General features: G+C 36.0%; 1 protein-coding gene and 1 long non-coding RNA gene across 4 annotated transcripts; one reads left to right on the top strand and one right to left on the bottom strand.

Moving 5' to 3' along the window:
- Positions 1 to 5,719: 5,719 nt before the first annotated feature.
- Positions 5,720 to 27,503, bottom strand: LOC129463140 (uncharacterized). 3 transcript variants are annotated; one of them, XR_008651023.1, is made up of 5 exons: positions 27,375 to 27,503; positions 24,644 to 24,814; positions 7,885 to 8,014; positions 6,796 to 6,929; positions 5,720 to 5,879 (listed from the first exon to the last, which is right to left on the bottom strand). XR_008651023.1 is itself a non-coding variant. In XM_055243686.1 (5 exons), the coding sequence occupies exons 1-4, from the start codon at positions 27,455 to 27,457 to the stop codon at positions 6,810 to 6,812; spliced, it is 477 nt and encodes a 158-aa protein (XP_055099661.1). In that variant the 5' UTR covers positions 27,458 to 27,503; the 3' UTR covers positions 5,720 to 5,879; positions 6,796 to 6,809. The 3 variants fall into 3 exon arrangements, 1 of the variants encoding a protein (XP_055099661.1); XM_055243686.1 differs by having other exon boundaries at positions 7,885 to 7,987; XR_010115584.1 differs by lacking the exons at positions 5,720 to 5,879; positions 6,796 to 6,929; positions 24,644 to 24,814; positions 27,375 to 27,503 and adding an exon at positions 7,024 to 7,060 and having other exon boundaries at positions 7,885 to 8,008.
- LOC129463141 (uncharacterized) lies at positions 12,683 to 14,280 on the top strand. Its single transcript, XR_008651024.2, has 3 exons — positions 12,683 to 12,736; positions 14,080 to 14,153; positions 14,234 to 14,280. It is a non-coding gene; the product is annotated as an uncharacterized lncRNA (long non-coding RNA).

Below are 27,503 nucleotides of genomic sequence, written 5' to 3' on the forward strand. Positions count from 1 at the left end.
GAATCATATTAGTTGTGTCATGGCAAACCTTAAAAATTCTTTCAACTAAAGAACAAAATCTGAGGTGAGACCCCTTATTCCAAACAATAAGAAGATGGTATTAAAAGAATCATATTAGTTGTGTCATGGCAAACCTTAAAAATTCTTTCAACTAAAGAGCAAAATCTGAGGTAAAACAAAGTTACACTCACACAGGCCACTTTGGATTCCATGCAACATTCACAGTGGACACTGCTCAGTTTTGTAGTCTGCTGGTTACAATTCCCATTGTGGCTTGGGTTAGCTTCCTGCTCAGGGAATTAGTCCCTCTTGGTTTGATATTTGTGTGACTCTTGGGATACCAATCCATTATTAATCTTTTTTCCTTCCTTGGGCAGTATTTGATTTCCCATCTTCTTCCATCTGTGGGATGCATACGATGTTTTGGGGCCTTTGTGTGTAGATGAACAGCCGAGAAGCTGAGACCCATAGAAAAGATGGCTGGAGAGACATATGAGTTGTAATCCATTTGTATCTGGTGAAACTTTCCTTTCTTTAAGTTGTCTTTAGAATGTTCTGGATTTTGTGCAAAGGCCAGAAATATCAGCTGTTTATCTTGGCTAAAATCTGGTAATAAGATACTTGAAAAGATGTTTTAAAGAATTTTAAGGTTAAAACTCAACTTAATTAAAAGCTAATATCCACGCTATATAATCCACTATATATAGTGTATATATAATACACTATATATATAAAATACACTATATATAGTGTATTACATAGCATGGATATTAGCGTGGATATATATACATATATATAATTAAAAGCTGATATTCAAGCTAAGTCACATATGTATATGTGTATATGTATATTTTACACACACACATACACACACCCACGCACATGTATACATAAATGCACAAATATTTTTAAGGTCTTTCTGCTTTTCTCTTTAAATTCTGTTTCTGGGATTTTTTGTGTGTGTGTGAACTAAAACTCTCCCTCCACAAAAAAACAAAAATAAAAACATGTGCTTTTATGTTTGTGTGTTCAAACACTGCTAATAAAGACATACCCAAGACTGGGTAATTTATTAAGGAAAGAGGTTTAATGGACTAACAGGTCCACATGGCTAGGCAGGCCTCATAATCATAGCAGAAGGCAAATGAGGAGTAAAGTCACATCTTCCATGGTGGCAGGCAAGAGAGAGATTGTATGGGGAAGTCTCATTTATAAAACCATCAGACTCGTAAGACTTATTCACTACCATGAGAACAGTATGGGGAAAACTGCCCCCATGATCCAGTTATCTCCACCTGGCCCCATCCTTGATACATGGGGATTATTACAATTTAAGGTGAGATTTGGGTAGAGACACAACCAAACCATATCATTCAGCCCCTGGCCCCTCCCAAATCTCATGTTCTCACACTTTGAAACCAATCATGCCTTCCCAACAATCCCCCAAAGTCTTAACTCATTTCAGTATTAACTCAAAAGTTCACAGTCCAAAGTATCATCAGAGACAAGGCAAGTCCCTTCCACTTATGAGTCTGTAAAATCAAAAGCAAGTAAGTTACTTCCTAGATATAATGGGGGTACAGGCAGTGGGTAAATATACCTGTTCCAAATGGGAGAAATTGGCCAAAACAAAAGGGCTAAGACTCCATGCAAGTCTGAAATCCCAAGGGCCAATCATTAAACCTTAAAGCTCCAAAATGATCTCCTTTGACTTAATGTCTCATATCCAGGTCATGCTGATACAAGAGGTGGGCTCCCACAGCCTTGGGCAGCTCCTCCCCTGTGGCTTTGCAGGGTACATCCCCTATCCTGGCTGCTTTCAGGGGCTAGTGTTGAATGTCTGCAGCTTTCCCAGGCACATAGTGCAAGCTTTTGGTGGATCTATCATTCTGGAGTATGGAGGATGGTGGCCCTCTTCTCACAGCTCTATTAGGCAGTACCCTAGTGGGGACTCTGTTCTCTTCCACACTGCCCTAGCAGAGATTCTTCATGAGGCCCCACCTCTGCAGCAAACTTCTGCTTGGACATCCAGATGACAGGTATGCAATGCATATAATAATCACATCAGGGTAAATGGGGTATTCATCTCCTTAAGCATTTGTCCTTTGTGTTACAAACAATTCAATTCTTTTAGTTATTTGAAAATGTACAATTAAATTATTTTGACTATAGTAACCCTGTTTTGCTATCAAATACCAGGTATTATTCATTCATTTTTTTTTTTTAACCCATTAGCTATTTTCATCTTCCCTACCACCCCAACTACCCTTCCCAGCCTCTGGTAACCATCCTCTACACTCTATGTATACAAGTTCAATCATTTTAAATTTTAGCTCCCACAAATAAGTGAGAACATGTCTTTCTGTGCCTGGCTTATTTCACTTAAGATAGTGATCTCTGGTTCCATCCATGTTGTTGCAAATGACAGGATCTCACGCTTTCCCATGGCTAAATAATACTCCATTGTGTATAAGTACCACACTTTCTTTATCCATTCGTCTATTGATGGACACTTAGATTGCTTCCAAATCTTGGCTATTATGAACGGTGTTTCAGCTAACATGGGAGTGCAGGCATCTCTTCAATATATTGATTTCTCTTCTATTGGTCATATACCTAGGAATGGTATTGCTGGATCTTATGGTAGCTCTATTTTTAGTTTTTTGAGGAACCTCCAAACTATTCTTCAGAGTGGTTATACTAATTTATATTCCCACAAACAGTGTACAAGGTTCACTTTTCTCCATATCCTCACTAGCATTTGTTATTGCCTGTCTTTTGGATATGGACAAATGGGGTCAAATCAAGTTTAAAAGCTTCTGCAGAATGAAGGGAACAATAAACAAAGTGAAGAGACAATGTGCAGAGTGGGAGAAATTATTTGCAAACTACCCATCTGATGAGGGATTAATAATTAGAATATATAAGAAGCTCAAACAATTTTATAGGTAAAGATCTAATAATCTGATTTAAAAAATGGGCAAAAGATTTGAATAGACATTGCCCAGAAGAAGACATACAAATGTCAAACAGGCATATGAAAACGCATTCAACATCATTGATTATCACAGAAAAGCAAATCAAAACTAAAATGAGATATCATCTCTCCCAGTTAAAAATCTTTTGTTAATTTTGTTTATAAATTTTCTAATTTAATTGCTTTTTTTATTAGTCAAGTGCAGTAGTGAGAAGAGGAGAAGAGTAGAACAAAGAGTAAGATCTGTAACGAACTGTGAACAATCAATTGAGATACTTCGCTATCTTCAGACCAGCCTGCTTATTTTTCTTTTAATGTTCAGTTTGAGAGTTCTTTATATATTCTAAGTAGAAGCCCTATGTAGAATCTTGTGATTTCCAAATATTTTCCTCTAGTCTGTAGATTAACTTTAGATTAACTTTTCATTCTCTAAATGTAGTCTTTCACAGAGCAAAAGTTTTTAATTTTTTTGAGGTCCAAAAGAGTAATTATATTCTCTTATGAGTTGTGCTTTTGGTGTCATATCTAAGAACTTCTCATCTAGTCCTACTTCCTAAAATTTTTCTTTGTCTTATGCTAAAGTTTTTTAGTTTTACATTTTATATTTAAATCTATAATACACTTTGAATTAATTTTTAAATTAAGTATTAGGTTTAGGTTGAGACTCAATTATTTGCCCTTGGACATCTAATTGCTTTAACATCATCTGTTGAAAGAACTGTTCTTCCACTGAACCACTTTTATAACCTTTGCAAAAATCAGCTGGGCATATTTGTGTTGTTTAGTTTTGGGTTATCTCTTCTGTTCCATTGATCTATGAGTCTATCCCCCAACCAATATCACACTCTCTTGATTATTGTAGCCATATATTAAGTCTTAACATTGGATATAATAATCCACCCTACTTCATTCACTTTCAAAATTATTTTACTTAGTCCATGGTCTGTGCCTTGAGATATAAATTTTAAAATAAATTTTACTATATCTGCAAAAAATGTTTTTTGGAATTTTGATATGAATTGAATTGCACCTGTTGATGAAGTTGGAGAGAATTGACATCTTTATTGTGTTAAATCTTTCTATCCATTACAAAGTCATCTCTCCATTTATTTAAAGGTCCTTTGCATTTGTTCCTTTGGGTTCTGCCATTTTTGGCATAGAGGACCTATGTGTACATTGTTAGATTTGTACCTAATTATTTCTCTCTTTTCTGAAATAATTGTAAATAGTCTTGTATTCTTAATTGTGTTTTCCACATATTCATTGCTAGCATATAAAAATATGATTGATTTTTGTGTGTTGGTCTCGTATCCTATGATCTTGCTAAACTTATACATTAGTTCTGGGAGTTTTTAAGAGATTGCCTGGAATCTTCTATGTATACAATTATGTCATTTGAAATAGAAACAGTTAAATTTTTTTCCATTCAAACTGGCTATAGTTTGAATGCATCCCCCAAAGTTTTTGTATTGGAAACTTAATCCCCAATGCAACAGTGTTAAGAAGTGGAACTTTTAAAAGGTGATTAGGTCATGAGGGCTCTGAATGGATTAATGATGTATTGCGGAAGTGACTTAATTATCTCAGGAGTGGGCTCTGGATAAAAAGGATGAGTTTGGCTCCCTCATATCATCCTTCCCCCATCCCTCTCTCTCTTTCTATCTTGTACCCTTACGCTTTTGCCTTCTGCCATGGGATGATGCAGCAAGAAGGCCCTCACCAGATGTGGGCCCCTACACCTTGAACTTCTGAGCCTACAAAACTGTAAGAAATAAACAATTTTCTTAATAAATTATCCAGTCTGTGGCATTCTGTTATAGCAACACAAAATTAACTAACACAAATTTCAGTGTCTTTATTTCCACTGTGTGCCTTATTGCACCAGTGAGAACTTCCAGACTACATGGAATGAGAGTGATGATAGCAAACATCTTTGCCTGATCCTGATCTTAGGGGGAACTAATTCAGATTCTCACCATTAAGTATAATGCTAGCTTTTGTGTTTTTTGTACATGATCTTTATCAATTTGAGGATATTTCCCTCTATTTTTTATTTTTAGAGAGGCTCTTTAGAATTATAAACAGATGCTGAATTTTGTCATAGATTTGATCTTCGTCAACTGATATGATCATGTGATTAGCCTGTTAATATGGTAGATTATATTGACTTATTTTCAAATATTTAAAAGCATTGCATACCTGGAATAAATCCCACTTGGCTATGGAGCATAATTCTTTTTTACATATTGCTGGATTCAAGTTGCTGATATTTTGTTTAGAAACGTTATGTCTAAGTTCATGTGAGATATTGATCTATAGCTTTTTCTCTTGTACTGTCTTTGGTTATAATATAAAGGTAATTTTGGCCTCATGTAATGACTTGGAAAGATGCTGTAAAGAATTTCTATTTTTTGGAAGATGCTACATAGAATCAGTGTAAGCCTTCTTTAGATGTTTGGGAGAACTCTAAATATTGGAGTGACTTGGATCTTGGTCATAAAACCTTGATTCTTTTCTGTCTACATTCTGTCCTTAGGAAATTTAATTTTAGTCTATTTTAAAATATGCTTCACCTGCCAATAAATCCAAAATTTATATCCCCAGCTCCATTCCATTGCACTTAGAATACATCAAACTTTCCCAACCATAGAGTATCAAATTCCTCACTGGCCTCATTTTTAACCAGTTCTTAAGCTAGGTCCCTGTTTGTCTGTAGGGTTGCATAACGAATGACCACAGGCTGAGTGGCTGAAACACCAGAAATTTATTTTCTCACAGTTCTGAGAAAGGCTAGAAGTCCAAGATCAGGATGCCAGCAGGGCTGGTTTTTGGTTCCAGTGAGATCTTCCTTCCTGCTTTACATATGGCCTCCTTCTCACTGTGTCCTCACATGGTCTTTTCTCTGTGCATGGAGAGAGACAGAGAGAGAGAGAGATCTGGTGTGTCTTCTTATAAGAACACCCATTATATCAGATTAGTGCCCTGCTCTTAGTCTTCATTTAATCTTAATTACTTCCTTAAAGGCCATATCTCTAATGCAGTAACAGTGGGGATGAGGGCTTCAACATATACATTTTTAAGAAACACAGTTCAGTCTCTAGCAGGACCTAATCTTACTTCCTAGAGTCTACACACTTTGATTTTCTTCTCTAAATCAAGGACACCCAGCTCATTCTTATCTTAGGAATAGGATTTTGTGATTACAATTCCTGAAGTAGTCTTTCCCTGAATCAACATGTTTGGATCATTTTTATTTATTATATCTCAGCTCAAACGCAATCTCTGTAGTGAGTGTCGTGCTCTGACAGCCCAAGCCAAAGTTTTCTCTACATCTTGGTCATTGTTTTCTATCCCATTGCCTTGTTTAATTTTCCTTATATAACTTACTGCTATCTAAATTATCTTTTTCTCTTTATTGGTTTACATTCTTTGTGCCTCTGTCTCCTACACTAAAATATAAGCTTCATGAGGACAAGAACTGTTTCTTTGGTTCACCTCTACATCCTGCGTCCCTTGTCCTGTTTCTGGTACATGGTAAAGGATAAAAAATATTTGATAAAGTTTGAATGAGTGGGTTTGGTTTACTCAATGCAGGCAGATTGCATGAGACCTATTCAATATATGGGTTTCACTGTGCTTCATGGTCTTATGAAGTCCTGAGAAATGAGCCATGCATAAGAACCTCTGGCTTGTATTTGTATTTTCAAAAAGATTAGTGAAAATAACTTTATAATTTGTTGATTATAGAAAATGCATTTAAAGACTTTAATTTCCTATTTCCTCGGGTTCAGGGGGGAAAAAATCATAGCAATACTAACCATCTTAATTTCCTCTAGTTTCCCAAATCAGAAATGAGGACAAATAGCACAACTTCATTCTTTGGATTCTTCCTTTCTAATTTATCATCCAGAAAGTGCAAAGGACAATGGGTATTCATCTCCATGTATATAATCTAAACAGTGCATGTGAAAGGAGAAGAGAAGAAAAATATATACATATACCACATTATTTGCAAAAAGGAATCGTATTCCTTACCCACAGAGTGTCCTCCGTTGTGAATTTTATGATTAATCATCCATGCACCTGAAAGTAATTGGCCTTGTTAGTACTTTACTTATATTTGGCTTCCCTTTACCTGCAAGATAGTTGGTAATAGATGAAATTTGTTCTAAGTGAGGTGATACGGCTTCAATCTTCGAATAAAATCGGGATTCATAGGAAATTTACATTTGCATCTTTCAGAGTTATGAAATATTCAGGGGCTTGTAAAGAGTACAGAATTCCATTTAGATTGAAGTCAAAACATAGTTTATTTTTCTTATGCTCCATAAGAGATTTAAACCTCTAAGAGATTATCTACGTGAGAAGCTTTGCTAAAAAATTCAATGCTTTCTTGAAAATACATGATCAGAAATGCTGAGGAAAGATACAAAAACTTTGCTGGGTGGTCATTTTCAGGTTATTAAACTCTTAAATCATGTATTTTTAAATGATTTATATTTGTGGAAATTTCAGTAATAAAATAAAATTCAGAAACATCTGCTTCAACAAGCACATTCTCCGGAATTCAGAAAGCTGAAATAATTTGTGAGCCAAAGTCTATGTTCACATATTTTCTATTTCAAATGTAAATTAAATATAACACTTGGGAGATTATGAAGAATGTTATTTGGCCCAGAGAAAGTGGCTGCCTCAATTGAACATTCTTTCTTAGACTGAAGCTGCGTCCACGTTCCTCGGTAGGCACCAGGAACAACATAGGTCACTGTGTGATTTCCCCAAACCAGGAGATCTTTTGCACGGCATGCTCCCCCAAAGTGAATAATGTCTGGCTTCCAGAGCTAGATTTTTTGAGGACAATTTTTTTGTAACACATCATAAAAATGCAACCCCATCTTATTACTTACCTTAAGTACATTTCTTGTCAGATTCATGGCTTTGTTTCCGCATGTTGCTTTCCTAACTACTTCTCTGGGTGAGGGGTGAGCCCTCTCCTCATGATCAATATATCTATATCATGGAAGGAAGAAAAAGGTGCTGGAAGAAGAAGATGGAAAACCCAACCTGATGAGACAGTTGTTGGCTAGCTCTTGAAGACAGCTGTACATAAGACTGTATTACCAGCAAATATATTTTAAAATAGTGACATGATGACACACGAAGCTGGCCCAGCAAAATACTGTTCCTGAACTAAGATCCGAGATTCCGTGAGTGATGCAGTAAAGGCAAGAAATCGTTTCTATCAATAATGAACAGACAGTCAACACATTAAAACAGGTTTTCAAAATATAACAGACATACAGGGTATGTTGTAATAGTTATAAAATAGAAAAAAAAATTACGTTTAAGCCAATCTTCAGTTTCTTTTAGTAGACTAATTAAAGAGCTTAGAGAATTGCATATGAATGACAAAAACTATCTATAAGAGAATATAAATATATATATCCATATATCCTAGATAACTAACATATTAAGCCTTAGAAGTAGTAAAGTATTATTATTTTGAAAGATTTACAGTAATGGTTCTGATCCGAGGGCTATATCCCCCCCAAGGGCCATTTGACAATGTCTGGAGACATTTTTGGTTGTCACGATTGAGGTGGGGCTTGGAGAAGCTACTGGCATCCAGTCAATAGAGGCCAAAGATGCCACTAAACATTCTGCAGTGCACAGAACACTCCCTCACCCACATAAAGAATATTCTGGCTCAGAATGGCAATAAAGTTAAGACTGAAAAAATCTGATGTAGATGTATCACTTGGGCAGACATACAAATGAACTTTTAAGAAGTCTTAAGTCTATGGCTGAGTTTATTTAGGGAGAAATATCAGATACCTGCAGCTAAATAAAGAACACTCTTTCCACCTCAGTTCTCCAAAAAATCAGTCAATACATTCATGTTCCCACTGCCACATCATAAAAGATATATTTGTTTATTGAATTTCCTAGATGAGGGAGAATAAGAAAATTTTAAGTTATCTCAATAATTTCCAGAGGACCTCAGCAACTAGGACATTATACCTCTCATCTGAGGAAGAAAAATGGCAAACATTTCAGGATTTTTCATTTTTTTTTTTCTTTTTGGCAAAAACGGAAAGGCTACAAATGCATTCACTTTCGAACTGAGATGTAAGGGCATTTTATGAGTCTTTTGAATGCCTCTCCAAGTTTTTCAGGAGTTGCTACATTGAAAGGCTATAAACTTAGTTGGAATAAAATAGACATTATTTTTAATTGTTTCTTCTCAGCCTTATCACATATATGTACAAAAAAAAAGCGTGGCATGGAAAATCATTATTTACAGTTCTGAACAGCTTTCATACTGTCATCATTCTATAATGTAAGGTGTTTCTGCATTAAAAGAAAATATACCGGGGCAGCAGTGTGAGGGAAGAAAAGCTAAAAACTACCAGGTGTTCTTTCAACCTTGTACAGATACTTAAACAAATAATGTATCTCTTTTGTAACTTCCCTGATTCCAGGTATCATTACCCATGTGCAAGACTAGGCCAGAAAAACTTGTCTCCAAGTTTGAAGGTCAGTGTTAACCTGACTACATCCAGGCTCTCTGAACATTGAGGCTGCCTAAAGAATAGTTCCAGGAACCAATCTGATTTGCTTCTCCAATATTAAAATTTGGATTTTTTTAACTGAACATGCCAATTCCTTAAAAAAATAGCATAAAAAAGAAAACCAGGGCTTCTTGAACTAAATATCTGGAGATGCTGAACATGCCCATCAATGAGTTGGGCCAAATACCTCTGAGCTTGAAGCTTTGTAAATAGATAATTATTTTAGCTGGGGCTGATTCTTTTTGTCTATCTGTTCCCCTTGTTCCATCTAAACTTTCGGCAATCTAAACGTGTATTTTGCAGGTTAGTTCACTTGATAATAATGATTGCACTATACTTCTTATTTGATTGATTGGCTCAGGACTTGAAGAAACTATGAATATTCCATTTTCAGTCACTATAGTCACAGTATATATTATCAGGGTAAAATTCAACTGTAAATACAATCTTAGAAGTTTTACTGTTGTAAAAGATTGGGAATTTAAGGAATGCATGATCTGAAACTATGAGCCGTGGTATTATGTCTTGTTTTCATATACAAATTAAAACAAAGCAAACCAAAAACTGCAAGAAGAAAATAATATGATATAAATAAATTTAGTAAACCAAGTAAACAAGTAATTTTCTAATTTCTGGCATTGTCACTTCTCTCTTTACCTTGTTTATTACTAAAAATGATACTGTGTTCCCAAAGAATTTCAGAATAAAGAACAAGGTGAGTGACTTAAAGTACAGATAATACTGTATCTTAGAATATGTGAAAATTGTTTTATAATGATTGGTTTCTTTTCATTCAGACTTCAGACCAGGGCACCAAACAAGACCTTCAAGGTTCAGAACAAAGTCAGTGTTGACTGACTTTGAAAGACATATAAAATTTGAAGGACAATAAAATTGAAAGACAATAACATTTTTTCATTACTGAAATACGAAGAAATATAAAACTGAACATTCATGTTAGAAATGTTTAACCACAAAAAGATAATATTCACAGTTATTTCCATTAATTTATTTCTATGGAATCTTTGCTGTATAATTTGTATCTTGGTTACTGATTTTCACTTGACTGAAAAATAATTAGAATACATTTTTAAAACCACCCATTGAGGATCTTTCACGAGAGGCAAATAATTTAATAATGACTTTCTAGTATAAGCTGCATGCCAAGATGTTTACTTGACCTGTTACCCCACATGGGACCTGTATAATCTCCCTCAAAAGTATGTCTTTGGTCTCAAGACACAGTCACAGGAGCACCAGGAGAATGTGTGGGAATGGTTCATGCTAACACACTTTCAGTCCTGGGACTGTGATCAAAATCACACACCATTAGCTGCTTGGGAGTCGCTGTCATCTGTCTGTAAGCATAACAGCAGATTCAATCTGATATTGAAACTCATGAGGCTGATAAAGCCCTTTTCTGCAGCAACGTGCTAACTAGAAGAAAACAGATCAGGACTTGCGTGTAGCAACTTGAAAAGAGAAATAAAACATGTTGGGACACACTTGATTGTTTCAAAGGCTTTGAACAGAAGAATTCACCGACATATTGGGTTGTAGCAGGATTAATTGGTAAAGCTGCTGTAACAAAGCATACTCAGAAAAAAATGATGTGTGACAATCATCTCCCTCTCATTTTCCTGTTACATATTCATAAAAACAGAGGAAAGAGCGCAGGTGCCTCACGGTTCTAAGTGTCTTTGTTCACTTTGTGCTAAAAATGTATCAGGAGGGAAGGCATCCTTCATTTTCAGTTAGTTATAGTTCATTTTTATTTTTATTTTTCATAATGGACTTTTATTAATCATCTGCTATATTTTGAATAATTTATCTCACTAAATTCATCACATAAAGGAGGAAGCCACGGATCTGACAGCTTAGGGTGACAGGCTAAGCCTTGGGTTAGAATTGCATATGAGTATTTCTCTTTCCACTATTCCACAGCTACTTTCAAACAGGTTAAAATTTACCTTTCTAAGACCTTTGTCTTCTTCACAAAGGATAAAATTTTTCTGTATCATTGTGGAGCTTGTTTGTGCATGGAGAAAACTGTAACCTTCTGGTGAATTACATTAAGAAATTAAATATAAACCTAACTCATACAAACACCAACAGCAAGTGGAAGGCAACTAACCTTGGTGAGAGCCATGCTAGATATTTTACTTCCCAACATCCCTTTAATTTCTGTCCTTGTTTCAGAAGTGAAAAAACCAGATGTTTGGGGCAATTCAGAAGTCTGTGGAAGTTGAAGGTGTTAATCAATGGTACTCGGGTCTGCTTTATTCCAAAGTCTCTTCTTTCCTTTCTACACCACAAATTCTCCTTTGTAAAACTAAAAGAGGGAAACACTAATTCCTGGATGCCTTGTTCTGGCAGAGGCACTAAATCACATGATAGAGCATCCAATTCCTTGGCAATCTCCTTGGACTTTAGAAGCCTGCTCTCCCTTTGTCCAATCCACAGCACTGTCCACACCATTGAAATCTTACAAATGTTTTTCCATTGATGGATTTTGAGAATTTCAACATCTAAATTTTATCTAATTGTTGATAGGACTATAGTATGTGTTTACAAAAAAAAATTTATTTAAAAAAATTGAATTCCTTTGGGTTTATTCATTATATTCCTATAGATTTTTTTTTCTTCCTACCGAAACCCAGTAATAGAACCTAGTCTTTCTCTGGGAAGTCCCTATCATACATCTGGTACTTGTTCTTTAAAAAGGAACAACCATTAAGGGTAATAAGAATGGGACTAACTGTCCTCTATGAAAAGATTCTGGAGACAGTGTCATTGCTTTCTTAAAATATTCTCTTAACATTCCTTAGAAAATAATATTTTTTAAGGCAATAACACGCCATTTGAAGCAAAACTGTAGTAAAAAGCTTTTATTTTGTTATCTTCTTAAAGTGCAAGAAAGGTAAAGACAATTGTTAAAAACAGAGTCAAGCCTACCAATGCATAAAGCTATGGTTTGAAATTCTGATAAAAACAATTTTTGTCATGCTGGATCAGCAAACTTTAATCTCATAAGTGTTCTTGATCTAAGTCTAAATAAAAATAAAATGCTTCAGAAAAAGAAAACACCCAGCATTAATAGTTCTTCGGAAACATTTTTAATTTTTTCCATCAGGTTACTTCCAAGAAAAACTATTCAGGATTTCCAAGTAATGAAGAATCAAGCTAGGTAAGTCCTGCTCACAGAATTTCAGGAAAACTACCAGAGGGAATAAAAAGTGCTCTTAAATTTCAAAGGCACAAGTTTTTCCCCACCAACTCTAGCACATTTCATGACCTTATAACCAAGGTCATGCAAATAGATGGTCCACCAGAACAGATTATCACAATGGCTTTGCAATGTTTCTAGCTTTTTATGGCAATCTTGGCCAAAGCAGGCTAGATGGCAATAAGAAAGACTAGAATTTTTGTATGGCTAATTTTCAATCATATCCCAACTCTGTTACCTTAACAAGCACAAATATCCACACAGTAAATTATCCATTTCACATTTATATTCTTCAGATAATTAAAGGCATGATTTTTACAAAGAGAAAAAAAGTTCCCCTTTGATTCTCTATTATAAGCTCAAATGTTGGGAATAAGCAAGAAGTTGGAAATGCCTATTCCAATAAGTGATGAAATTCTTTATCTAAAACTGCCTTTGTATCCTCTTCCACCCATGCATGCAATTGACGTCATCATTGTCACAACTTAGCTGGATTATCCAATTCATTGCACATATATTCTACTTTATATGTAACTGCAAATGACAATGTTTCTAAATTTGCTATCACTGCATGACAAGAACACCACTTCTTTCAAATTGAAATAACTTTTGACTCACATACCTGCAAGCATATCTGTCTATCTATCTGTCATCTATCTACCTACCTCCGTATATATCTATCTGTGTAGAAGTCATTTAAAATTTGTATAAACCCTATGGGAAAACACTATTATTTTCTGTATTAGTGAATGAAAAAATTGAGTCACAAAAGGTAAAGTAATTTGCTAAAGGTACTACAACTAATAAATGGTGAAGCTTGGAATCAAAATTCTGTGATCTGACCACAAAAGTCAAAGTCTTTAACCACTTGTAATTTTGACTCTCTTTATGATATGTAGGTACTCTATTACAGCAATTAATGTATAAAGTAATTTTTAACTTCTGCACAGTGGTGCATCCCTTTATGACGAGGATACATTCTGAGAAATGTATCATTAGGCGATGATGTTATCTAAACATCATAGTGTGTACTCACAAAAAACCCAGATTGCATAGCCTACCACACCCCTAGACTATATGGTTTAGCCTATTGCTTCTAGGCTATAAACCTGTATAGCATGTTACTGTTCTTAAAACTGTAGGCAATTGTAACACTGTGGTAAGTATTCGTGTATCTAAACATAGAAAAAGTACAGTAAAAATGCACTATTGTAATCTTACAGGGTCACTGTTGTATATGCAGTTTATTGTTGATGAAACAAAATTGTGTGATACATAACTGTGTATGTTTATTTCCCTAATAGTTTGTAATCTCCTCAAAGAAAGAAACATTTTCATTTCTACATGACCAGCAGCTATCACAGGGGCTAGCACACAGGTAAAAGAGATTTTTTTAAATAACTATATAAATAGTCAACTAAACTAGTCACATTGAAGTCATTTTTGCTTCTCTGACAGCTCTGGATTTTCAAGATTGAAAAAAATACTATTTGTCAAAGCCAGCCTACCAAATCATTCTCCCAATGATCCTTATCTCCTAATATTGTATAGTCCTTCCACATACTGTATCACAGTTTGTGTGACCAACAGAATATGGCAGAATTGATGCCTGGTACTTCTGACATTAAGTTAGAAAAGGCTGAAGCTTCCCTCTTGGACCTCTCTCTCAGATTTCTCATCCTGGGAGAAACCAGCTGCCAGGTCTTGAGGAACACTCAAGCAGCACTGTGGGGAGACCCATGTGGTGAGGAACTGGAGCCTCTGGATAACACTCAGCAGAAACTGAGGCCTTCCAACAACCCCATGAGTGATACTGAAAGCTGATCTCCCAGCCCCAGTCAAGCCTTCGGATGACCGCAGCCCGGTAACAACTTGAATGCAACCTCACAAGAGATGTTGAGCTAGAAGCAGCCAGCTAATCCACTCTTGGATTCCTGACCCTCAGAAACTGATAATAATAAATGTTTGTTGTTTTAAGCTGCTAAGTTTTGTAGTAATTTGTTACAGAGCAATATGTATCTATCATATGTTAATATTAACAGTGAGATGGTGGCAAAATACCAACCCACAATGTGGAAGTGGCTTTAGAACTGAGCAATGGGCTTTGAGGAAAGTGTTAGTGACAGTCTGTAGTGCCTTGAACACATCGTCAATAGAAGCCTTGTGGTTTTTCCTAAAGCTACAGGTGAGGGCTCACAGGTAAAGGAAGTAAATGTTGGAAACTAGAGAAAGAGGGAATTCATTATGTTGTAGTAAAAATATTAGTAATTCTTTTGCCTGAAGTTATGTGGGAAGTAGAAAAAGTACTCAATGAACTGAGTGATCAATAAAGATATACAGATATCAATAAAAATAGATAGATATCATTTCAGCAAGTGATAGTTATATTAATTATTGTTGCAACATAGTAAAAGAAATCTTTAACAGGAAGACAAAAGGGCCACTTCTGTGGTAGATTTTGATACTCTTCAAAATATTTACTGCCTCACATTGAGATGTCCTTCTCTCTTGAGGAAGAGTTTTACACCTTCATCCTGTTGAACTCTGACATGTATATGTGACTTGCCTTAGCCAATGAAATATGAGCGTGGTAGTGGCAAACACAAGTTTTAAGAGCTAAAACATGCTTCACTATGTTTATTTTCCCTATGGTGAAATAAACAGATAAGATTTACTCCATTAGTCTGGGTCCTGAAATGAAGAGTTCTAAAACCAGTCAGCAATGGGGATGTAGGGTAAGCAAGAAATACATGTTTGTGGTTATAAGCCACTGTCATTTGCTTCCTAACCTAGTGTCTCCTGACTGGTTCAATTTCAGACAAGAGGTAGAATTGAGGATCAGGAGTACTTTGACTCATGGACCATTGGAAGAAGACACTACAGATAGATAACATTGCAGAGACAGGGGCATCAAGGTGTATGAAATCATGAGAGGATTCTGGATGCCTAAAATGTAATGCAGAAATTAGAGCAGAAGCTCTAACCCAGCTGCCATAAATTAGAAATCAACGCTTATAGTTGTATGATATGATACTCAGATCTTACTGTTTTCTGGCAAAACTTCATTGATACACCACTTGATACGGTTTGGCTGTGTCTGCACCCAAAATCTCATCTTGAATTGTAATCCCCATAATCCCCACGTATCAAGGGAAAGACCAGGTGGAGATAATTGAATCATGGGGTTAGCTTCCCCCATGTTGTTCTCATGATGGTGAGTTCTCACATGATCTGATGGTTTTATAAGGGGCTCTTCCACCTTTGCTCAGCACTTCTCCTTCCTTCCGCTTTGTAAAGAAGGTGCTTTGCTTCCTCTTCACCTTCCGCCATGATTGTAAGTTTTCTGAGGCCTTCCAGCCATGCTATGAGTCAATTAAACCTCTCTTCCTATGTAAATTACCCAGTCTTAGGCAGTTTTTTATAGCAGTATGAAAACAAACTAATACACCACTGAACTCTAATTCCTAAAAATCTGAAATGTCAATAACCTAATACCCCCAACTCTATGTTCATTTTAAAATAGTTGACCACAAGGTTCCAGACAAAATTCACAGCCTTTTAAGTAATAAAGAATTAACAGAAGAAAATTCTCAAATATTATATTTAATAAGTTTTTATTTGGGGGGTTACTTTTTAGTCATTTTTCCAGGTGTAAGTTAGTTTGACCAGGTCACCTATTCCACCTCAAGAAAATTTGCCCACCTATTATGATAAGGAGTCACTGAATTATGAGGAATAGAATAATATGCCCCAATTTTACATTACAGAGTTAACAATGACAGTATTTTAGAAGATGAAGGTTAAGTCCATGAAAGCACAGAGAAGGAGATCATTAGAATAGTTTAAGGGAGATATGTGGCATTCATAACCCAAGAAACTAGAGAAGTAGGAAGAGACATTAAAGAGAAAAGAAGGGGGAGAATTTAGTCATTGGATGGAAGCATTTATGACAACATTGTAGGAACATGAAGTACAATATGTATCACTTGTGTGAGATTAAATTGTTATTCAGGAATGGTCACTCCATTCTTTCTCATCTCTCAGAGAGGAATAGGCATTAACAACACTTGGGCATGTAACTTACAATAATGGGGTGGGAATGGCCTACATTCCAGGCCTAGGCCTTAAGTAGTATACTTTTTTTTTCTCTCATCGTATTTGGGACCTTTCATCCCACATCATGAGAACATTGCCCATCCAGTCTACTAGTCTCAAAAGCTGAGAACACTTGGAGCAAAACCGATCTGAATACGTGGCTAGAACCGAAGACCAGCTGATCTCAGCCAAGATGTACCCTTCCCACCCAGCTGCCATAACTCAGAAATCAATGCTTATAGTTGTATGACACTCACATCTTAATGTTTTCTAGCAACAATTTGATTGATACACTACTGAACTCAAATTTTTAAAAATCAGAAATATCAACGACCTACTACCCCCAAGTCTATGTTCATTTTAAAATAGTTGACCACAAAGTTCCAGACAAAATTCACCATCTTTTAAGTAATAAAGAGTTAACGGAAGAAAATCCTCCAATATTGTGTTTAAAATGTTTTTATTTTGGGGTTTATTTTTAGTTGTTTATCCACGTGTAACTATAAAGAAAGACATGTAGTTGCACCTGTTCAGATTTCACCTCAAATCTCAGAATATGGATTTTAAAAATTAAGTTATCATGAGAAGCAACAGCATAAAGCCGTATGAGAAATACATATGTAAATGATAGTTTTACTTAGTCTTTAAGAAACAAACTTAGGTGAATCAATTATATATTTCTTGGATATGGTCAAGGTTCTTGTCCAAAACCAACTAAAGGAAGCACTTTTAAATTTTCAACCTCTACATCATTTTTTAAAGTTCTATTTGGCTCCCTTATTGGTTTGAAATCAGATACATAATGTTTTCATCTTTATTAGTCCAAATAAGAGCAAATAAAAGAGTGATAATATATAGGGAGAGAGTTTATTTGCAAACTTTCAACAGTCATTTACTTTAATACCCAATTCATTTGCAGATTATAGTCTAGATAATAAGAGCACATCAAAAACTGTAATAAAAATTATTGAACGGTTTGCAAGATATATTCTCTTGTTTGAATTAAGCCTACTGCAGGGGGTTGTGATTTTTCCCTTTTTATCTAAATGCTCATAAACTGGATAATAGCCCTGGTTTGTTTCTGAAATATTTTATTTGGGATTTGTACCTTGACAGAAATGGACTACAAAGAAAGCAAAGTGAACTGCTGTAATATATGTCTAAAATCTATTCCAATGATACCCAGATGATGCAAAGGTTACTAGAACATGCCAATTGATTGGAATGAGCATTGAATTGATTGGTTAACACAATATCTTGGGAAAACAACTTTGTCTGTGATATATGAGGAAGCCTCAATTTGGTGCAACCTCCTGTTTAGATGTCCTACATGTTTGTGGGTTGGTGTCACCAATATATTGTCCCCCTACTGTTCAGCTTTTTTAGTTTGCTTTTAATTATGGAGGTAATATAACAGCATTATTGGAAGATTACAAATAATGTAAAAGAGATTTTAAATCATTTTAACATCACTTCTATTTTCATTTTTGTGTGTCCTTTTCAGTCTTTTAGTAGAGCTTTTTAATTAATTACTAAGTGCCAGGCAATGCTTTAGCACATGTAAGTCTCATGAAAACAGCAGAAAGTATTATCTTCTTTTTAGAGAGATAAGTTAGAGACTTTAAATAATGTCCTTAAGGTTACCGAGCTACCAAGTTCCAGGGCTGTGACAGACAACTAGTTGTTTGATTTCCTGACCCAAATCTCTTAAATATGTACCTTACGTAGTTATAAACATAGTGTAAATACAATTTTATGTCCTATTTTTCCAACTCAATGTTATATTTTCCTGCACAAGAACATAGCTTGTTATTTTAGCAGGTTGGTTTTCTTTAATTTAGATATGTCCTTTCTTAACTATTCTCCTATTATGAGATATTGGATTACTTTCAAATTCCCATTTTCAAATTTTATAGTTTTCAAATTAACACTGTAATTACTGTCTTAATGCACCGAGCTTTTACATAATCTAGTTGTTTGTGTTTTCTTCCCCTAGAGGCTAAAAGGTTTGGAAATTCTGAAGATTTTTTAAAATGTGTACCATCTAAATGGGACTTTTCCATTGTCTCAGTTTGGGCTAGGATTTCAAAGCTCAAAAGTGTATGTGACAATTACTGTACCTTCTGAAGAGAGATGCCTGATCTTTTAAATGTGAGCTGCAAAAGGGCTTTCCCAAAACAGATTCAGCTGCTCTTAGTCCATCACCTTCCTTCCCTTATACAACAAAAGGTAAGCATTCATTAGCAGAATTGATCAATTCGTTATTGGAACAATTGTCAGCATTATTCAGCATTTCTCTTTCCTTCCTTCATACTTTCTTAACTAACCTCAGGCCAAGTGAGGGAATTTAGATGTTGATATGTGAGGGATTTGGAAAACAAAGAGGCCAGCTCTTGCCTGCAAAATTTAAAGACAGGAGATTGGCTGGAAATAGTCCTGATGGCTGAACACGGAGAAAAAGTGGAGGCAGTGTGGACCCTACAGAGGGTAGCGAGGCGTGAATTACCTGGAAAGGATCCCAACATGTGGCTTACCTGCAAGGGCTAACAGACAACAGCACTAAGAGGCTATAGGAAGATTACCCAAGAAGCAGGGGTTCAGGTAGATGTCATTCATAGCCAGCTAGTTGGGGCACTGCCAGAGACAGTGAATAATATAGTAGATTGTTTTCACTGGCTTTTTCGAAGAACCTACAAAATATCCTCAGTAGGAAGACAGCATTTAGGTATCTGTCTGGTTCCAGATTACAACTGTGTTGATTGACAAATAACTTTTCAACCCTGGTTTCTCTTATCTACCCAACATCACCAAGACGGGGTCAAGAAATAACATCTTGAGTAAGGGAAGATGAAAGAATAAAGTGTAAAAATAATGAAGTATCTACTTTCCTTACTGTAATTTTCCAAGTCCCACATCAGGGGTCCAGGGGAGAAGCTTAAAAGAGGATGAGACAATAAAAGATTTTGTGGTTTTGTTTTGTTTCTTAAGTTTGACTAGGCTTTTGTACATCAGCTGCACTGGTAACCTAACGATTAATTTATCAGAAGTTTTTGTCCAGGGGCAAGGATGGAAAATTCAACACGAAATTTAACAGGCTGTTGCAGAAGAAAAATACAATCATTTCACAATTTCACCCACTAAATTCAGCTTATTCAATCAACAAATACACACATTTTCAAGTTGCATCCTAAAATAGTTTTACCAATGTATAATATCATTATCAATGAAGGATAATCAGTCCGATGATACTCTTGCTAGCTTTAAACATTCTCTTTCTGTGTTTACCATAATTTAACATGTGAAATAGGATCTTAATTTATGATACTTTCTTATTATTAGCATAATTAAACAGTTTCCATTAGCATATCTGCTATCTTTATTTGCTCATTTATACATTTACTATAACAGCGACCAATAAATTATTGTTAATTATGCTAATTATTTTCTTATAAATTTGCATGAGACATTAAGAGATGAACTCAATCCCCTATTTAATGTAACTATCAGTGTAATATGTGGTTTGCCTTTCAACAGAAAATAATGTTTTTACATTAGAAATTTTTTAATGTATTGAAATTTCAACTGTCAATTTTTTCTTTAATTTCAACTCTTAGGAAAGAAATGTCTATTTGTTTATCTATTCTTTTGTCATGAGATTTCTAATGTTTAAATGTTTTATTTCTTTTCCATCTAAAATTTATTTGTATAAAGCTCAGAATCCGATCAGCATGAGTTGAGTATAACAAATTGGCTGGAAAAAGCCTGTTGTTTGTAGGATATTTCACTTTTCATCAATATTCATATTCTATTAATATTTTAAAGCCCAATTATTCTCACTCTCTAGCAAAGGCTGAAGTGACTTTTAACAATAGATTTTCTTTCCAAAAAAGAAAAAAAAATCCAAACAATTTCTCCCTTTATAAGTATAGAACTGCCTAAACTCAGTCTCTCTTTTTCTGCCACATCCACCCTCTTCCTCCCACCTCCACCACCATTAGATTTTACAAACCATCCATTGTCAGGGACGCAAACCCCTCTACCGTTTGTTAATGTCCAAGAAAGGCCATCACCTCTGAATCATTTTTTCCCCACACATAAATCCTTGGGCCAACAAAGAAAAGTGGTATTTTTCCATTTCCATAATTCCTGTTATTTTAAGTCTATCCCTTAACCAAAGTGGCTTTTTGTTTTTTTTTCCTTGATAACTCACAGGTTCAAATGTAAAAATTTATTATTACAAGGAACAATTATGAGGTTCAAAGCATACTGTGTGCATTCCATGCTCCTAGCTTCTGGTACTGATATACGGAATAAAATATTTGTGGTTGTCTACTTGCATGAAGTGGATGGGATCCAACCGCTGGTGGTGAGAGGCTTAATGAATGTCTGCCTTCGTCAGACCCAACACAGATCTAGCATCATGGGAGGTTGCCCAAGTGCCATACTGCAGGCATCTCAAAAACAAACTTTTGACCATTTAACTTATTCTTTCCAGTTACTCTTCAACGTCAACAATAACAACCACCAAAGAGGAAAAAATGGCTTTGCTTCTTTTCTTACTTTAAATATTGTTCTGGATTTTAAGATTTCAAGATCTCTTCCCCAAAACATTGAATTAGACAAACCACTGACCTTTTTGAACACCTTTGGGTTTTGCTTCTTCAGGGCAGCATATTCAGCACTTTTTTTTTTTTTTTTTTTTGAGAGGAAGTCTCACTCTTGTTTCCCAGGCTGGAGCACAATGGTGCGATCTCGGCTCACTGCAACCTCCACCTCCCAGGTTCAAGCGATTCTCCTGCCTCAGCCTCCCGAGTAGCTGGGATTACAGGCGCCTGCCATCATGCCTGTCTAAATTTTGTATTTTTTAGTAGAGACAGGGTTTCACCATGTTGGCCAGGCTGGTCTCGAACTCCTGACCTCAGGTCACCGCCCGCCTCGGCCTCCCAAAGTGCTGAGATTACAGACGTGAGCCACTGCACCCAGCCATGTTCAGCATTTTGATAACTCCCTGCTCATAAAGTATTCCTTATTTGATGAGATACTTCATTTACATAGTAAAACCAAACAAAAACAAAAACAAACCACAGCATTCTTAATAGTTGCTATTTTCTTGCTGTCTCTGTTTTCTTTTTTTTAAAAATAAGACTAGGACATAGTAGTTCCCTCTTCTGTGCTCCTATATAATGTTTATAACTGCAAAAAAAAAAGTGTTTTAGTTACTTGTGTGTATGTTTGCCTCTTCTGGAATACTGAGAGCTTTTTGAGGTTACAGATATATCCTGTGCTTTTTATTTGCATAGTACATAACGTAAAGTCCAATACGTAATAGGTAGCCAATAATGAGCTTAAGTAAATGAATTGCCTCTGATTAGTGTATGATAGTTGGAATGCCTCAAGATTTTTATATCGTCTGCACATTGATATCATACAGATCTCTTGCTGTTAAATGTCCAATAACTATCAATAACAGTTCATAATGCTCTAAGCAATACTGTCTAAGCATACCCATATACTTAGTGTTGTGCTTTTTGGTGTGACAGAGACTGCACATATGCCCTAAAATCCATTGCCATTTCCCACCGGGCACACACTCACACACACACACACACACACACAAATACATTTTCTATCACACTTTGCAATTAAATATGGCCATATGACTTAATTGTGACCAACAGAATGTGGGCAGAAAAGATGTTAATCAATTTCAGGCCCATTTTATCACAATATCCCACAAGTGATCCTTGTTGTTTTTTTCCTTTTGTCCCTGAAAAGGGAAAGATCTGAGAATCTATAATGCAGCCTTAGGATAAAGATCAGATTAAGGAAATAAGTATTCACAAATATTATTTCAGATAGCCTCATGGAGGCTGATAGATGAGGCTGGAACAATGAAGGTCCAGGTCATGTTGTTTCATGGCAAAACATATGGTAAAACCACTTCATACATTAAATAGAAAGACACAACACACCTCATAAGCCTGTAAGCTTGTAGTTTTTGGATGTGAGGACAAGAGATTGATATGAGAGTAACAGTGCCTATTTGCTACTATTGGCTTTTCTTAGCAATATATTACAAGAAAGAGATGAGTACAGACAAAAATAGACTTATTTTGAAGCAGAAATTGAAGTGGATATGTATCCAGAGATCAATAACTTTTAGAGTTAATAAACCTGAGTGCTTCTGCAATCTAATTAAGATAAATTGAAAAAGGCTCTGAATGACAACAATCAAATAAAATTATTGGTAAAAAACAGACAATTTAATATAAAGATTCGACTAAGGAAACAGTATTCAAAAATATTATTTCAGATAGCTTCAGGGAGGTTGGGAGTGGCTTAGAAGGGTGTAGGTGAGGAAGCAAAAAATAAATCAGTCATGAGAATTATCACAAGGAGAAAACTTCACATGTAGTTATTGGCACATGGAATTGACTAGAAACAAGACAATTTAAATGTCTGTTAGTTTGGGGAAAATTGTTTCCCTAAGGATTCTATGAGCATGGACTAAAAGTATTGACTTCTTAAGCTTTAAGATTAGTGCTGGGTTCCCCAACTTTTATCAGCACCAAACAATCTCCAACTCCCACTTCCTGAAGGTCATGGGAAAGATAGATAAAGAAGAGTCTCTCAGAGGCTGGAATCAGTAACCATGGAGAACAGTGAAGAAAGGAGATTCTAGGGAGCATAATTTAGGAATAATGAAAGATTTTTTCCCAGCCAAATAATAGGACCCTTAATATGTGCCTAGCATGATTTCAAAATTGCTATGGTTCAACAACAGCTGCATGCCTCTCATTTTTTCCTTTACCAAACAGATATCTAAAATGTTTTCCTGTATCTATGTATTGTCCCTGCATGGTATCATGGTATATGTATGCATGTGTGTTTGTGTGTGTGTGTGTGTGTGTGTGTGTGTGTGTGTGTGTAAATATATATCATTTGTAGGTTCAAAGAAGCCACTTCAATTCTGGTCTAGAGAGATGAGCATCACTCAAGGATGCTGGACTTAAAGTTTTGTGCAATGACTTGTTGGGGCCTTTAGTTTTCCACCTTCAGAAAGGACACTTGTGTTCCATGTGTGGCAGGAAAAAATGGAATAGATGTTTGGTGAACAAATGGACAGAATTGGCACAGACTGACTGGCTCTTCATCAAATGTATTTTCTTCATGTCCCAAGCACATAGATAGACTATATTTCCTAACTTCCACTGTACTTAGGTATAGCCACATAACTGAGTATTGTCAATGAAAATAAAGGTAGAAATAATTTTCACTGCCTCCAAGCCTGGTGCATAAAACCACACACACAAAAGCCTCTCTCTATTTCTTCATGTATTAACCGAACAGGGAAGGCTTTCAAGCTCAGTAGGAAGGCAGATGCAGAAGATGAAAGGAGCCTGAGTCCCTGAATAGTCACTTAGAGGATTGCTCTACCAGAAACTCCCAATGTGAATAAGAGATAAACTTATTATTTAGTTAAGCCATTGATATTTGTAGCTTTTGTCTTACACTCTGTGTTAAGCAGAATGATGACACACCCTCAAAGATGTCCATTTCCTCATCTTTGGAACTTGTAAATATATTAAGTTATATGGCTGAATGGGGGAAATTAAGGTTGTAATGGAATTTAGGTTGCTTGACAGCTGATCTTAGAAGAGAGGGGTTATCCTGGGTTATCCACATAGGCTCAATATAATTACACGGTCCTTAAAAGTGGAAGAAGGAGCAGTAGAAGAGATCACAGTGATGCCATATCAGGACTCAACTCACTGTTGCTGGCTCCAAAGATGGAAGATGGGGGATAAAAGCCAAGGAATGCAGGTAGCCTCTAGGATCTGGAAAAGACAAGGAAATAGATTCTCCCTTAGAGTCTCCAGAAGGGAAGGTAGCCCAGCCAACACCTTGATTTTGGTCCAATGAAAAACACTCCAGACATCTAACCTAAGAGCAAGAAGATAATAAATTTGTATTATTTAAGCCTCTAAGTTTGTGGTAATTTGCTACGGCAGCAATAGAAAACTAATACACAGCCATTAACATTATATTTATAAGTTTAAATTAAATGGCATTGTATAAATCCCTCATGGATCTCCTCCTTTCAGCCTATCAAAACATACTCTCAGATTGTTAGTTCATACTCTGTATAAATGCCTAAATAAGATAAAATTAATACCTCCCAAAGAGATTTGAACTTCAGGGGGAAATCAAGTATTATAGTTAATGCATAAATCTCTACCAGATGGAAATGCAGTCTGGCCTAGAGACTAGGAGAATTATTATTACAGCTGAATGGCAACATATAGTTCTCTTAGTTTACCTTCCAATGTTTCAGAACCATGCTATCTCTGATTTTAGATTACCATTTGTTAAAGAGTAAGGAAGATGGCTGGGCGCAGTGGCTCACGCTTGTAATCCCAGCACTTCGGGAGGCCGAGGCATGTGGATCACCTGAGGTTGGGAGTTTGAGACAAGCCTGACCAACATGGAGAAACCCCCGTCTCTACTTAAAAAAAAAAAAAAAAAAAAAATTAGCCAGGAGTGGTGGCACTTGCCTGTAATCCCGGCTACTCGGGAGGGTGAGGCAGGAGAATCACTTGAACCCAGGAGGCAGAGGTTGCAGTGAGCTGAGATGAGCCATTGCACTCCAGCCTCAGCCTGGGCAACAAGAGCGAGACTCCATCAAACAAACAAACAAACAAACAAACAAAAAACCACCAAAAAACAGAATAAGGAAGCTACTAAAACTGGGGAATTGAGCTCTAGGATATCTAAGCTACAACAGAGATGAGTTATCTGAAAACAGAAAAAACACTTAACCACTCTAGCTTGTTTTCCTTTCTCCAAGATCAAAGGCATTAGAGTTATACTAACTGGCCTGGTAGGTCTCTCTCTGTTCTAAGCTGCTGTAAAGCAGATGAGTCTATATTTCTCTAATGGCTCCCATGCAAATTAGTTTATTAGCAAATATAAATTTTTACATGTTTGACTTTTTCCCACTCTAATTGTTCTTATGACTGATATCCAACTAAGAAGAAATGTGACAATAGTGGGTAGTGACAGAATGACCATTTAGGTATTAAAATTCTTTCTTCACTTAATTGTCACCTGGTTAGGAGAAGTGGGATAACTTTCTCTTCTGATGGAGGGAAAAATTGACCAAGGTATTGTAAAGAAAGTTTAATCAGCAGACACCAGACTTGGTTGGAATCATACACATGGTAGTAACAATCAAGCAAAGATGGAAGAGATAATAGACAGCATCCGGGAGATGGTACTGAAAAAGAAGTGGGACACAAAATCTCCATTAGCAGAGAGACAACAGTAGTCTTTTTGTGTGGTTTACTGTTATAAAATTCTGAATAGGAATTCTGTTTCACAGCTGTTAAAAGAGAATTGAAATACAACTGTGTCCAATAATTGAAAAGCAGCTGTTCATTCGCCATGTCTAAAAACAATTGTATAGGAGAAGTAGGCTTGGCAATATAGCAAAAAAAAAAAAAGTGTAATTATTTTTAATTGCCAAAGTGGGGAAGCAATCCAACAGTGGAATAGGACATTGTATGACATCATGAAATCTACTTTTCTGAGAGCTGAAAAATGGTTAACATTTTCTCTGCCTGATGTGCTATCCAGAGGCAGGAAGGAGTCCTGGTTCATCCCTTATAGGCCCTTAGAGAGAGAATTGTGATGCCGGATTCATTTTTTTGACTATTTTTCCTCCATATATGTACACATATTGTGCACATAACTGATATGTTTTCTTAAGACTTCCCTTTACAGTAAGTATTTCCCACTCTGCTGCAGACTAACAAAAACAGAAAACTAAAGGGAAATCAGTGTCAGTCCTGAATGTTGTGCCCTGCAGTAGGGATTCTGCATAAAACACAAAGAGAGGACACAAAATATGCCACTTTTCAAGTCACATTTACAAAAGGCTTCTCTTTTATCATAATTCACTTGCCAAAAATATAATTGGACAGTCCTTTAGCATTCTGCAGTATTTCTCAGCACCAGCAAAGAGACAGTAAGGAATTTTTCACCAAGAGCCATTAGTAAAGAGAGCTTGTAGCCTTCTATGAGGATCTGGTCACTCTGAATGGTCAAGTAATCGTGGGAAGTTTATTATCAATGCTCGGATAGCAACTCTTTCAACTATGTGATGACCTGCTTTTTTGCTTGCTTTCTATTAAAAAACAGTATTTGATTCTGTGCAAATTCATAAGCCAAACACAAAATTCAGGGGTTAAAGAAAACAGTTCTGTAAACAGATGAGACAGACATGCTAATACATTGGAAACATGCTATTTAAATTCAGACTAGTTAAACAGGATGCCCTTTTGTCACTGACCAAATTGTTAAATTGGTGCCTTGGCAAGAGCCTTTTGTACTCGCCTGAAGATTCCCGGGATCCAAACCTCTGTGGTATTAAAACAAACAGAGTAAATATTTTCCTTGAAGTTTACATCCAAGATCTAAATATTTCCAAGCATGTCAAATTCACTTTTCTCCACTGCTCCCTGCAGGGTCCGTGTAGACTTCGGCTGCCAAAGAACCCAGTTGAACTTGCCTTGGGAGGGGCTCCATCCCTGAAGACAGGCAAAGCTCAGAGCCAGAAGCAGTGTTTTGCAGC

Source organism: Symphalangus syndactylus, chromosome 14, assembly GCF_028878055.3.
Source record: "Symphalangus syndactylus isolate Jambi chromosome 14, NHGRI_mSymSyn1-v2.1_pri, whole genome shotgun sequence".
Lineage (NCBI taxonomy): Eukaryota > Metazoa > Chordata > Mammalia > Primates > Hylobatidae > Symphalangus > Symphalangus syndactylus.